The sequence below is a fragment of the Cryptotermes secundus genome, unplaced genomic scaffold (genome assembly GCF_002891405.2).
Source record: "Cryptotermes secundus unplaced genomic scaffold, Csec_1.0 scaffold350, whole genome shotgun sequence".
Lineage (NCBI taxonomy): Eukaryota > Metazoa > Arthropoda > Insecta > Blattodea > Kalotermitidae > Cryptotermes > Cryptotermes secundus.
Genome location: NW_019731981.1, coordinates 265,944 through 279,387, shown reverse-complemented (window position 1 = coordinate 279,387; position 13,444 = coordinate 265,944). Strand labels below are relative to the sequence as shown.

General features: G+C 36.6%; 1 protein-coding gene across 3 annotated transcripts in view; it reads left to right on the top strand.

Moving 5' to 3' along the window:
• Positions 1-12,835, top strand: part of LOC111867384 (folate transporter 1) — a 30,161-nt gene extending 17,326 nt beyond the window's left edge. For all 3 annotated transcript variants that reach the window (XM_023857182.2, XM_023857180.2, XM_023857181.2), the window contains exons 7-10: positions 6,424-6,532; positions 10,014-10,206; positions 11,084-11,225; positions 12,527-12,835. In XM_023857182.2, the coding sequence (XP_023712950.1) occupies positions 6,424-6,532; positions 10,014-10,206; positions 11,084-11,225; positions 12,527-12,649 (567 nt within the window). In that variant the 3' untranslated portion in view covers positions 12,650-12,835. The remainder of the gene's footprint in view (positions 1-6,423; positions 6,533-10,013; positions 10,207-11,083; positions 11,226-12,526) is intronic.
• Positions 12,836-13,444: the final 609 nt, after the last annotated feature.

The window sequence follows — 13,444 nt, the reverse complement described above, 5'->3', positions numbered from 1 at the left end:
CCACAGATTATTATGTCATAATTGTGAGCAGTTATATGCATCACCTGCGGAATTATTAGCAAATTCATCGGGCCGGTTCTATATGATTCATCCTGTATATTTAAATAAAACCTCTGACAGAGAATGTCTATGCCTGATATTTGGTTGTAAGTTATGTCAGTTTATTTGTTGTCTTACACAGCAATTTTAGTCATTTCCTTTAACATCATCCCTGCCACCACCTCCTCCTCATCCCCCCAGTCATCCACTATTTTCTTTCTTTTATTTTTCCTCTTCCCAGATTAAGAGGAGAAAATCAGAACTGAAAGACATATGATGTACATTGTCATAGAAGCCTGAAAGTTGGAAGCCATGATACTGAACATAATGTAATAGATTTGATCAACATGTTGCTGGGCAACAATTCTGTAAACACAGTCCAACATGCAACATTAGAGGAAGCTATGTTTTCTGCACTTCCGACTGACAAGCCAATAGACTGACTTGATAGCGATCATGTAATATACATGTTTCCTGTAGGTCCATGTCTTTTCCGCGACTATATAAGGAAGAATGATAGAATTCGTTCAAGGCAGTTATGAGTGAGTAGTAGTGGCAGAAGCACTCAAACAAGAAAATAACAGTAAGCTGGAGGAGTACAGCAAGCAAAAAAGAAGATTGAAGGGTACAAGAAATCAGCCTTTGATGATTTAATGTGTGATTTGAGGACTTTGTGTGTGCTATAGCGCAAATTGGGAGTGCGTGATTTAGTGAGACTTTTATAGTTCCTGTGTTATAAATCTGTGAAGACCAGTGCAGATAGACTGAAGAGATTACTATGGAGTGCTTTGTATTGTGAAAGTCAGTAACAGTGTAACATTTAATTTAGTTACGAACTGTAGATGGTTACTAATCCAGTTACCAATCCAAACCTGTGTCTTCAGTCAGTCAGATGTGACAAAAATTTTATGTCAGCAAGGACCTAATATGTGAACTGAATTTAAATTTATGAATACTAACTGGAAGATATTCTATGCCTGACAGATTTCTTTGTTGAATACTGTATCAGGTAAAATTAAGATTAGGACAACACAATTACGTTTATGGTGGTATATTACATCCTTCTCCAACACCAGTGTGGTGTTGGAGAAGGATGGAGAAGATCAGTTGGACCGATTATATGAGAAATGAAGAAGTGTTAATTAGAGTCAGTGAGCAGAGGAATATCCTACATGAAATAAGAAAACGGAAGGCTAATTGGATTGGTCATGTTTTACGCAGAAACTGCCTTCTAAAAGAAGTTATCGAAGGAAAGATAGATGGGCGGATAGAAGTGACAAGAAGACGAGGAAGAAGACGTAAGAAGATGCTGGATGACCTTGGGGACAGAAGAGGATACTGTCATTTGAAGGAGAAAGCTCTAGATCGCATTAATTGGAGGAATTGTTTTGGAAGAGACTGTGGACCTGTCGTCTTGACAGATTACTGATGATGATGATGATGATGATGATGATGATGATGATGACAGATTATCCACTTAAAGAGTTTTGATATGTATATTTAATTTTGTTCCCCCCCAGTTTGACTTCCTTACTCTTACATATAGTCAGATATAACTGAGAGAATTTTATTTTCTCTCCATAATTTGTTTTGTAAGAAGATCTAAATGTTCCAATTTATTTTTGATAAGGGGTGAATTTCCTAATGAATGATTGTTTGGTGATACATGTTCAGCTTATTGGCATATTCAAATTTTGCTGATTGGAATAAGTCTGCATACTGAAAGTTTGTTGAGGTATGAAATGATGCAACTGGGTGTTATTTGTTATGTATTGAGACATTCTGATGAATGCAGTCAGAAGGTTGTCAAACCAATTTAAGTGAAGACTGAATTGCTTCATACTGTAGCTGTAAAATTCCTTCTCTCTGTGGGATGGTTGAGAAAAAATATTTGAGAGATTTATGTCATATGTTTTTCTTTAATGCTCATACTGCTATGGACTGGTGTATTATTAAAAGTACTTCTAAAGACAACCTGATTATTTTCTTTTTTAGGGCTCCTGGTGATCTCAGGATAGGACATTGAATTCTCATTCAGAGGGTTCCCAGCTCAATTCTCAGTCTCACTTATGTGCAGAATTTTCATTTCACAAATTTAAACCTATACCTCTTTGAAAGATTAGAAGAAGCCTTTTGGGAATATGAAGAATATGAGCTTCCCCATCCCCTATAGCTCATGTTATGCTGAAGCACTCTGCCTGCTTACCATGCTCCAGAAATGTTCATCCTATCACTGGGTCAATAATCTGTCCTCATCATCATCATCAGTAATCTGTCAAGACTACAGGTCCACAGTCTCTTTCAAAACAATTCCTCCACTTAATGCGATCTAGAGCTTTCTCCTTCAAATGACAGTATCCTCTTCTGTCCCCAAGGTCATCCAGCATCTTCTTACGTCTTCTTCCTCGTCTTCTTGTCACTTCTATCCGCCCATCTATCTTTCCTTCGATAGCTTCTTTTAGAAGGCAGTTTCTGCGTAAAACATGACCAATCCAATTAGCCTTCCGTTTTCTTATTTCATGTAGGATATTCCTCTGCTCACTGACTCTAATTAACACTTCTTCATTTCTCACATAATCGGTCCAACTGATCTTCTCCATTCTTCTCCAACACCACATTTCGAAACTTTCCAGATGTTTCTGATCTACTGCCCTAAGTGTCCATGTTTCAGCCCCATACAGAGCTATGCTCCAAATGTAGCATTTCACTAGTTTCTTCCTCAAATTTAAGTCCAATTTGCTGGTAAAAAGATTCTTCTTCTTGCTAAATGCAGCTTTTGCCATGGCAATCCTGGATTTAATTTCACAAGTACACCTTCCATCATCTGTTAACAAGCTACCCAAATATTTAAAACATTTCACATTCTCCACTTGTTTTTGGTCTATCTTTATTGTGACTGGGGTTGGTTGTCTCGAAATTTTCATTACTTTTGTTTTCTCCACATTCATTTCCATGCCATAGCACCTTCCAATTTCAATTAGTCTATCAATCATGCCCTGTAGCACAGTTTCTTCCTTAGCCATTAACACAAGGTCATCTGCATATTTCACAGTTTGAATAATTTGCCCTCCTACTTTGAAGTCACCGAGCCCATCCAGAGCTTCCTTGGTAAGGCATTCGCTGTACAAGTTGAACAGAATTGGTGATAAACAGCATCCTTGTCGAACTCCTCTTCCAATCTGCACACTTCCTGTCTCCCCCCTGTCCAGTCGTACTCTAACTTTCTGATCCATGTACAATTTGCTAATCAATCTTCTTTCATGCCAATCGATACCTGTTTCTTTCAGGATCTGCATTAATTTGGTCCAGTTTACCCGGTCAAATGCCTTCTGCCAGTCTATGAAGCAAACACACAGTTCTTCATCTATCTCCAAAGTTCGTTCCGCTATAATTCTCATCATCCCAATTGCATCCCTGGTTCCTTTTCCTCTTCTAAATCCAAACTGATCTTCTCCAAGTACATCCTCTATTTTCCTTTCAATTCTTCTTTTAAGTATCTTTGCTATTATCTTTGCTGTATGTGCAATAAGACTTATTGTGCGATGGTCGCTGCATTTTGTAGCTTTTGTCTTTTTCTTTAAGGCAATCATTGTAACTTCTGTAAAGTCCTTGGGCCACTCTCCACTTTCATATATGGTGTTCATTAGTTTTGTCAGTGTTTTCAAACCACCTTCTCCCAGTAACTTGAGCACATCTCCAGGTACATCATCATCTCCTGTAGCCTTTCCCTTCCTCATTTCCTTGATAGCTTTTTCCACCTCACTTTGTAAAATATATGGTCCTTTCTCGTCTGTATCTACTTCTTCTTCCGGTTCAACTTCTAAGGTTTCTGGCCGATTAGGTCGATCATATAGTTCTGAAATATAATTTTCCCAAATTTTCAGCACTTGCCTCTGATCTACTATTCTATTCCCCTGGGAGTCTTCGATGCCAACATTTTGAATCCCATGATTCTCTTTCCATCCTAGTTCTTTTGTCTTCATGTACATCAAATCATAACGGCCTGTTCTTTGAAATTCCATAATCTCATTACATATCTTCTCAAGATATTCCTTTTTGGCCCTGTCCGTGGCTCTTTTCAATTCATTCCTCAGTCTCCTGTATTTCCTCCTGCCTTCTTCATTGTTGACATTCTTCCATTTCCTTCGCTCCTCCATTTTACTCATCATCTCCTGTGTAACCCATGGTTTTCTTGCTATCTTCTCAACTTTACCTACCAAATCACTGATAGTATCTAACATGCATTCTTTTATATCGTTCCACTGCGCTTCAGCATTTCCGCTTTCACCTTCAATTGCACCGAGTTTCTCTTCTAGAGTCTCTTGCACGCTTTGTCTTTGAGCATATAACTTCTCCAAATCCCATCTGGGTCTGCGCTTTCGAAATCCTATAATTTTCTTCAACCTGGTTCGGAACTTGGCAACCAGCAAGTTGTGGTCAGAGTCAATGTCTGCCCCAGGAAGCGTCTTCACATCCTTCACACTGTTTCTGAATCGATGTTTCACAAGGATGTAGTCCAGCTGATGCCTCTTCCAATCCCCAGGTGCCTTCCATGTGTAAATTCTTCTCTTTGGCTTCTTGAACCAAGTGTTGGTAACAATCAATCCATTTCGTTCACAAAAGTCAATAAGCATTTGACCTCTGTGATTCCGTCTTCCTAGTCCATGTGATCCAACAATATTCTGATATGGTTCATCTCCAACAATGCTGTTCCAGTCTCCCAATATGATGCTGTTTGTGTCTCCTCTTCCATCTTCCTGAAGAATTTCTTCAATTGTGTCATACACTTTTTCCACTTCATCATCTTCATACTCTGATGTTGGCATGTACACTTGTATAATCAGTATATCTACCGGTTCCGCCTTTAACTTCAGAGCAATAATTCTGTCATTACAAGCAATCTTCTTAACAACACTCCTCACTACACTTTTATGCACCACTATTGCCACACCTCTTTCAGCCCGTTCACCTCCGGAATAATACACTGTATAATCACCGCTTCTTATTTCACCTTGTCCTTTCCACCGCACTTCGCTGACACCTAGCACAGACACTTCATTCTTCTGCATTTCCGTTTTCAAATTCTCCAATTTTCCTGCTTGATTCAAGGTCCTGACATTCCATGTTCCAATCTTGTATCCATGCTGTTTCTTCTGATCTTCGCACTTTTTCTTGTTGTAACGCCTGCATGACATTTCCTCTAGAAACACTCCCCCCCGGAGATCCGATTGGGGGAGTAGTTTACCTCCGGATTGTTTTGCCTCCAGAGGAAACATCTCGCATATATGGTATCTCTGTTTTTGGAAAGAGACTATCCAGGAAAAGTGATAATGTGGTAGTTTTTCCATTTGCTTTCCACATCGCAGTACAGCAGCCGTTCAAACCACTCTGGTCACGCCTGCTGCTATACGAACTTGAACCATCTCGAGCATCATTTGCTCTGTGCTTCAAGTCGCTGCTGATGACGCTGCTTCCGGCATCAGTTTTTGGTGTCTCTCTTCGTCTGATGCCTACCCTTTGACCTGTCCAGCAAGGGAGGCCCTGCCAGTAGCTACGCTACCGCTGGTATAGCTCTCAGGGTCCTTGGCATACTCAAACCCCCTCACCATGATAAGGTGGAGACACCACGAGGGAGAATCTGTCCTATGTGTGATTAAACTTCAGAAATGCATTCTGTGTCCTTGCATAGATGAGAAGTGGTCAGAAAGATCAAACAGGCCATACATGGAAACAAACAAACAGTGTTTTCTTGTTATTGTTATTGTTATTATTATTATTATTGGTGTTGTTGTTGTTGTTATTGTTGTTGTTGTTATTATTATTATTATTATTATTATTACTATTATTATGTGCTTATAATATGTTAATAACAAATTATTCACATTGCATATTTAGAAATATGAGTCATGATTAACTAATACTGTAATATTTTTGCATGTCATGTTTCTAATCAAGAAGCCTCTGTGCCCAAGATTTCTATCAGGCTCCTCTGTTTCCTTGAGATTGAATTTGCTTTGGGGGTGTCCTCACTTCCTCAAGATATGTAGGAAGGTTAAATAGTGGCATAGCATCAGGGACATGGGTTAATAATTCCAGAGGGCATTCACAGTATTGCATATACACTCACTCATGTATGTCAGAATAGTTTATGGCAGATTTGTTTATGGTACTGATAAGCTGATTTTTAAAAATCCTTCACTGAAACACTATATAAAAGAGAACTCAGTTTCAAATCAAATATATAAATCATTTTGGATGAGGCATCTGCCATGATGAAATGAACCAAATTTGTTCTGCAGTTAATAAATATGAATAATGAAAGTGGCATAATGATTGCACATGGAAAAATAGGTTGATTAAAATGCTTACCTTATATTTGTGCAGGTTCTTAATTATATCCAGTTGGTATGGGAATTAATCATTACTGAAAACAATATGGACAGTAATACTGAACTTTACCATGGAGCAGTAGAAGCTATATACACAGTAATTGGTAGGTACAACAGCTACACAGTGTGTGTGCATGCATGTGTATGCATTTATATGAATAATTATGACATTCTAAGACTCCTAATTTGAATGCAGTAATTATACCACGGATTCAGGGATGAGATTGCTATAAATTTTGAAACTGACACTTTTCAGTAATACAAATACCTTTCTTGCCATACAAGTATGTGGTGTTAATCACATAGCAGCAGGTATATATAGTGCAGAACATAAAAGGAGGCCCATTATTTAATAGAAGTAAAATATAATTATGTATTGAAATGTTTTAGATATAAGAAGAGAGTGAGTTACAAAACGTATGCACAGCATAACAATTCATGTGTGGTCACTCACTGCTACGTTTCTATACATTTTCAGCTTGTTAATGCTAATGTTCACATAAAATAGAATAAACCAGGCAAGGCAGATGATCTGTAGCAAAATTAGTCCAAAGATTCTCATGTTAGGTGATGACATCCCTCTCATTTAATTATTCTCGAAAAAATGGCTTAGGGGAAAATGTATTGGACATAAATGTGTGTTTCATTTTACTCTGATATTGATTTGAAACAATTTTTCTCCAGTAAATAGTTAATGAATTATGCTTGAGATGCACACAGGAATGCATGTAGGTCTTCATGTCAAGTGTCTGTTATTGTTGTCTGATTTTCTCTGTGGTTTCAGTCCACAAGCGAACTATACCGCGACTGCCACTTGTTGGCAAAGTTTTAATCAAAATTTCAATATTTCAACAAATTATAGTAAAACTTTTCAGTATCAAATTTTATGAAAATCTGTTCAGCAGTTCTAGAGTTGTTACATGCAGACAGATTGTCTGACAGACATGGCAAAGCTAGGAGCACTTTTGGAAATTCCCACTGTGAATGAAAAAAGGGATAAATAAATATTGAAGAACAGTAGCACAAGAAAGTGTTATAAACCTTGTCTCTCTTGTATCACCCATCCTTTTACAATAACAAATTTATGGGTCATTAATATTAATAAATTAAATTGCATTTGTGGTGCATGCAAAAATTTTGCTTAAAACCTGAAGGAAGGAGACTTCTTTCAAGACACAGGCATTAATGAGAGAACATTAATAAAATGGAACTTAAATAGATAGAATTAGGGTGTTTAACTGAATTCAATTGGATCAGGATAGTATCCAGTGACAGGATTTTGTAAATATAGAAATGAACTCTCAGGTCCATTAAAAGCCAGAGAATTTCATGAGCTTCTCAAGAGTGGCTGTGTTCCATGGAGTTCTTATGACTCAGTGCCATGGTTTCACTTCGCAGATGTAAAGCAGTTGAGCTATGAAACTAGCCATTTAGCTTTATCTAGTGATGGGGTTATAAGAGTCTGGGGCTTTTTATGACAAAAATTCATACTGCAGGTTGCATTAATCATATATCAGATAATGGTTACATTCATTTTGAAATATGCTTCACTCAAATTGAGTATAGCAGTATCTGATACAGAGATTTCAAAATAAATGTCTCAGAATCATAACTAAACTGCCATAACCGACAGCCACAAAAAGAAAGTGGGACTTTATAACATAAACTATTTAACTGACTAGACATTATTACAAAATACCCCTTCTACTTCAGACCCAAATCCCAGTGCTCCAGTTAATGGTAATGTTTATAAAAATTATAAATAAAATAAAAAGGTTTTGATTGTGTTATTATATTGGATTATATAAACATTAATGTAGCTAAATAGTTATAACCAAGAAGAGATTAAAAATGCCCGAGGGTTGATTTTTCAAGATCTTGTCTGGTTCTTCATTATTTTTAGAGACATAACATCATCCAGAGGGGTTTTTTGTTTCTGTGGCAAAGGTTAAGAAAAATTCCAGAACATTTCAGTTCTGCTGCACAAATAGATATGTTCTTGCACACTGTGTTATTTATGTACCACATTTTTAAAACTTCAGTTACCTCCTGCCACTACTCCTTGACAATCTATGGATCATCTGTGCCCCTCCTGCTTGGCTGGTTGACGGAAGCTACAGCGACTATTCAGAATCAGTGTTAAAAGTCTGGCCTGCTCCACACTTATGTATAAAGGTTGTAACTGAAAGGTGCAGACAAACTTTGGGCATGAGTTCTATATGCCAAAACAAGAAAAAGTATCCATGTCAACATGTGTCCAGAAACATTTAAAGTGTGAGTTATAGCTGAAAGAGTACTATCGTGACCTATTCAACTGATCTACCAATTTGGATGACCTATTTCTTTCTGGTAGGTTACTAACTGCCTGCTCCTGCATGTTGTATGTAGACCTTTGAATGAATTCTTAATGTTACCATTTACAGTCCATTTGAGCAGTCAGGTGGTGTTGGTAATGTGTTTAGCATTAATGTTTGAAGGGATTGTGGATGACTGTTTGGTATGCCCACATGTTTTGTCACATCAGCTAACAGGCGACCATTACTGAGAATTCCACTTGTATGATCTGTCAAAGCCACTGGAAGATACACCACTGGCAGTCAAAAACGAATGTGGTGCACTCATGATGGTGCTCTGGCACCTTTTAGACATGCCATGCCATGCCATGACAGATGGTCTCAGTAACACCTACCATGACTGATAGATATGTCACACTATCTACAGCTACCCCAAAATCTTTGAATGAATACAGAAGTCCATGATTAGACATGCCGAGGCACGTCGTTTTTGTATGTTGAATTTGAACCAAAGTTTGTCTGAACCTTTCATTTACATTCTATATAATATCTATGTTCAGGAGACAGGATAGCTCAGTCGATATAGTGACTAGCTATGAGCAGAACAGCTGAGGGGCCAGATTTTGAGTCCTGGTAGGGGCAAAATTTTTCTTCTCTCCACATCGTCCAGACTGGTCCTGGAGCCAACCCAGCCTTCTATCCAATGGATACCAGGGGCTGTTCCCCTGGGGGTAAAGTGGCGTGAAAGTGAAGCTGACCACTCCCAATTAGTGCTGAGGTCAAGAATACATGGATCTATAGTTAAGCACAAAGACAGCTTTACCTTTATCTGCATTAATATCAATAAAATCTGAGTTTATTAAATTTAATATTAAGAGAGTTCTTTTTCAAAATTATAATTCAGTCTAGTAACCATACTCAGATTTTGAGCAATATAAGCATATAAACTGGCCTGCTAAGCCAGACAGGCCTAGAAAGCTACCTAATGACCTTCCTCACCCCCATCATGCCAGCACTTCTGCAAGTGTAAGGTGTAGCACTGTCATTTCAGTACTGGTTTGAGTTCCAAGTGAGCTTTCTGTCAGTTTATTTGCATTTAAATTACATATTCACAGAATGAATGCATCCTGACTGTCAGTCCATTTTTAAAAGGAAACTAAGTCAGAATGCAGTTATTTGATCATTCATCAGAACCAAGAATGTTTGAAACATTGATTGAACCGAAAATTAATATTATGTCACTGAAGATCACATCCAGCTTTGCATCACACTTGTATAATTTATTCTTTAGGAGCAACAGCATCTTTAGGTTGTGGATGGCTACGCCTGAACTGGCAAATGGTGGGTGAGGCTACTTTAGCAATTTGCTCACTTATAGAAGGGACTTTACTCATTGTATCAACCATGGCCAACTCTTTGCCAGCTGCGTATACATACTATATCTTATTTGGAATCATCTTCCATACCATGATTACTGTTGCCAAGTAAGTTGAATTTATTCTGTAACAATTTCCAGCCATACTTTAGAGGTTTCTAACTGGGTATTACAGTGAAATACTGATTAAATGAACATCAAGTTAATGAAAGTCTTCAACTTTCAAAATATTTATTTTATTTCCTATCAAGCTTCAAATCTACATAAATGCAATTAATTTCTGGTAAGAAATTTAATTCGATAAATATTACAATGGATTTTATCAAAACATTGCTAGGCAACTGCTTGGTAAATAATGTATATTCCAGCACATATGCCACACAACAATGCAGTGGAAATATTTTCTGTGGTCCATGCCAAGCAACAGTGTGAGTGCTGTGTTTTCTGCATGGTCTGTGCTGTGTCTATATAACAGGAGTGTGTTTTCATCTGACATCAGATTAGTTTAGTACAGATTAGTACTGTGGTGTATAGACCCATTGCTAAGCAGTGACTCTGTAAACATCAGCCATTGAAAAGCTATATATCAGTCTTCATGATATTAATATAAAGTAATAGAATTAAAGAATTGTAAGGGAATGAATCAATCCATTACAATGTAAATCATCACCTTCTTGTTAATCTACCATTTCCAACCTCCTATGGAACTCAGAAATTCATTATCTTCAAAAGAGCCCATCACTGGGCCTGTCCTGAGTGAGATGAATCCAGTTCATACTCCCACTTTTCTTAATGGGCGCTTCCTTTCCAAGTTTTGAAGTAAAATTTTTATATATTTTTCATCTCACCTATTTACGCTAAATGTCCAGCCCCTCTCACATTCCTTTATTTTAACACCCCAATAATATCTGATGAATATATCAAACGATTCTTCTAATAGGTTATATATATATGCACATATATTTACATAGTTATTTTATCTACAGTACTGAAATTGCAGAACACTTGAATGAAAACAGCTATGGCCTTATCTTCGGTGTGAACACTTTCTTGGCTCTGGTATTCCAGTCCATTTTAACAGTAATTGTTGTTGATGAAAGGGTTCTGGCCCTTGATACACGTACTCAGGTAAGCACTGTCTCACATAAAATCTGGTTTCTAGATCACCAGCCATTCAACTTGTAGAATAACACTGATAATGTGGGACCATGTTAATTATGACTGAACAAGAAGTATGTATCAGCCTTATTGCATACACAAACATAGTAAACCTACACTGAACATGTAATGCCTGTGTATGGAATAAGAAATATTAATAATATCAAAATTAATTAAATTTAAAATATATAATGAACTTTAAATATATTTAAACTTCACAGTTTTCAAAGTAGGAATATTACAATCATTTTGATATCAGTATGGTTAGTTCTTTTAACTATGTGATGTCCAGTGTAATGGTGAAATATCTATAATTAAAAACCAGTGACAATAAGTGTAAAAATAACACTGATGTATAACATTGTAAGTGATTGTTAAATATGACCTATACAATAAAAAGCAACAGAATGCTACAGTATATGAGAACAAATATAATATGAAATCTGAACATGCTGAAAATGTCAATATTTATTATTCATATTTGTGTTTCATGTACCATCCAATGGAAAACTAGAAATTAAGAATGTCAATTGCAACCTATTTGAAACTTGCTTAACATTCCTTTCTTCAGCCGAGATCTTATCCACACTAGTATTTAGATACAGCACAAGTCCAGTGAAGTATAAAGTATGTTGCATACTTAGAAGACTTAGTGTAGAGTGATTTTTAGTGTGGAATTGGCAATACTGTTATAGTTATTTGTAGTTATGACCTGCAGTTGGTCAATAAATCTAATCATCAAGTCCAGAACCCATTATTATTAGTCATGGAACCCTGGACACATGACAGTACAAATTTTTAGTATAATTTGTATCTGCAGCTGTATGATATTTTTCTTGCAAATCATTTAATTCTACATTCATAATAGAAATTAATAATGTATTGAATTATACACACAACAGTTAAGGAGCAAGCAATAATTCTCATAACTTGAAAAACTCTCTTACATGTTATGACTCTTAGAGCAATAATTTTCATGATCAGCAGCATAAAATGGAAGAATTGAGTTCCTTTATTTATAAAATATCATTTTAGAAAGTGTTATGAATAGGTGACACAGAGGATGGACACAGTTGCTGGACATATGCAGTAGACTGTTCTTTTACACTGAGTTAATAGTCTTCAATTTAAATTGTCTTGCTATAAATAGGCCTACACACTTGATCATTTTATAAATTGTATTTTATTGTATGTCATTGCTAATTTCCATTTTTAGAGTTCAGAAATTGTCTACTGCTTTAGAATATTGTGCCATCTGTGTTTGTTTGCAGTTTCTGGTGTATGGTGGATATTACATGGTGCTTGGGATTTTATTTGGATGCATGTCTGTATTCACACTGTGCAAAAAGGAGATACGTGGACAAAAACTGTGGTTGCCAAAGGAGACAGAGTAAACAGCTAAGTCTTCAGTAATCTGAAATCTTTAACAGTGAAGTAAGAAAAATGACAGGCTCTTGTGTACATTAGATTAACAATTATTGAATGAAATTTTGGCTTCTTTAACAGTATTAAGACTAATGCTGATCCACTAACCATCTGTTGTACTATTACTCAAAATATACCTGCATGTGTGTTTCTTCTCTTGTCTCTTTCACTTTGCTCATATCCTCATCAGGTGTGTCTCATTGCAGTATGAATGATGGTTTTGTTAATATGAGAAAAGGAGTGTTATGTTCCTAAACTTTAAAAGTACAGGGACAACAGTTTGGTCTGGCCAGTTTTCAAATTCTATTGGCAACTGTTTCAAGTAATTTTAGAGGTAATATGACATCTGATAATAAAGCAACCATACCGATTTTGTAAAAGGATTTTTTATGTTATCGATTAATGTAGGTGGTCATGATCAGTGAACTCTCCTGACTTTGTACACACCTATCCACATCTCTACAACGCCTAGAAGCACTGCTGAACCTTCAGTACTGATGTCACACTGCTCTGAATATCTCCAGCAGATTCAAAATAAAGTTCATTCAGTTTTGGGAGTAAGAAAAAGTCATGTGAAGCAGTATTTGCCAGGTGTGGTGGTACTTACAGATTTGTATAATAGAAAGAGCTGTGGAGTTTTTTTATTTTTCATGACATAAAATCCACTTGATCAGTAAAGATTTCATCCATCATACATATTTTAAGTCTTGAAAGTGCAAACCTTGATTGGCCCTTTTGCTGAATGTTATTTTCTCAACATTTTT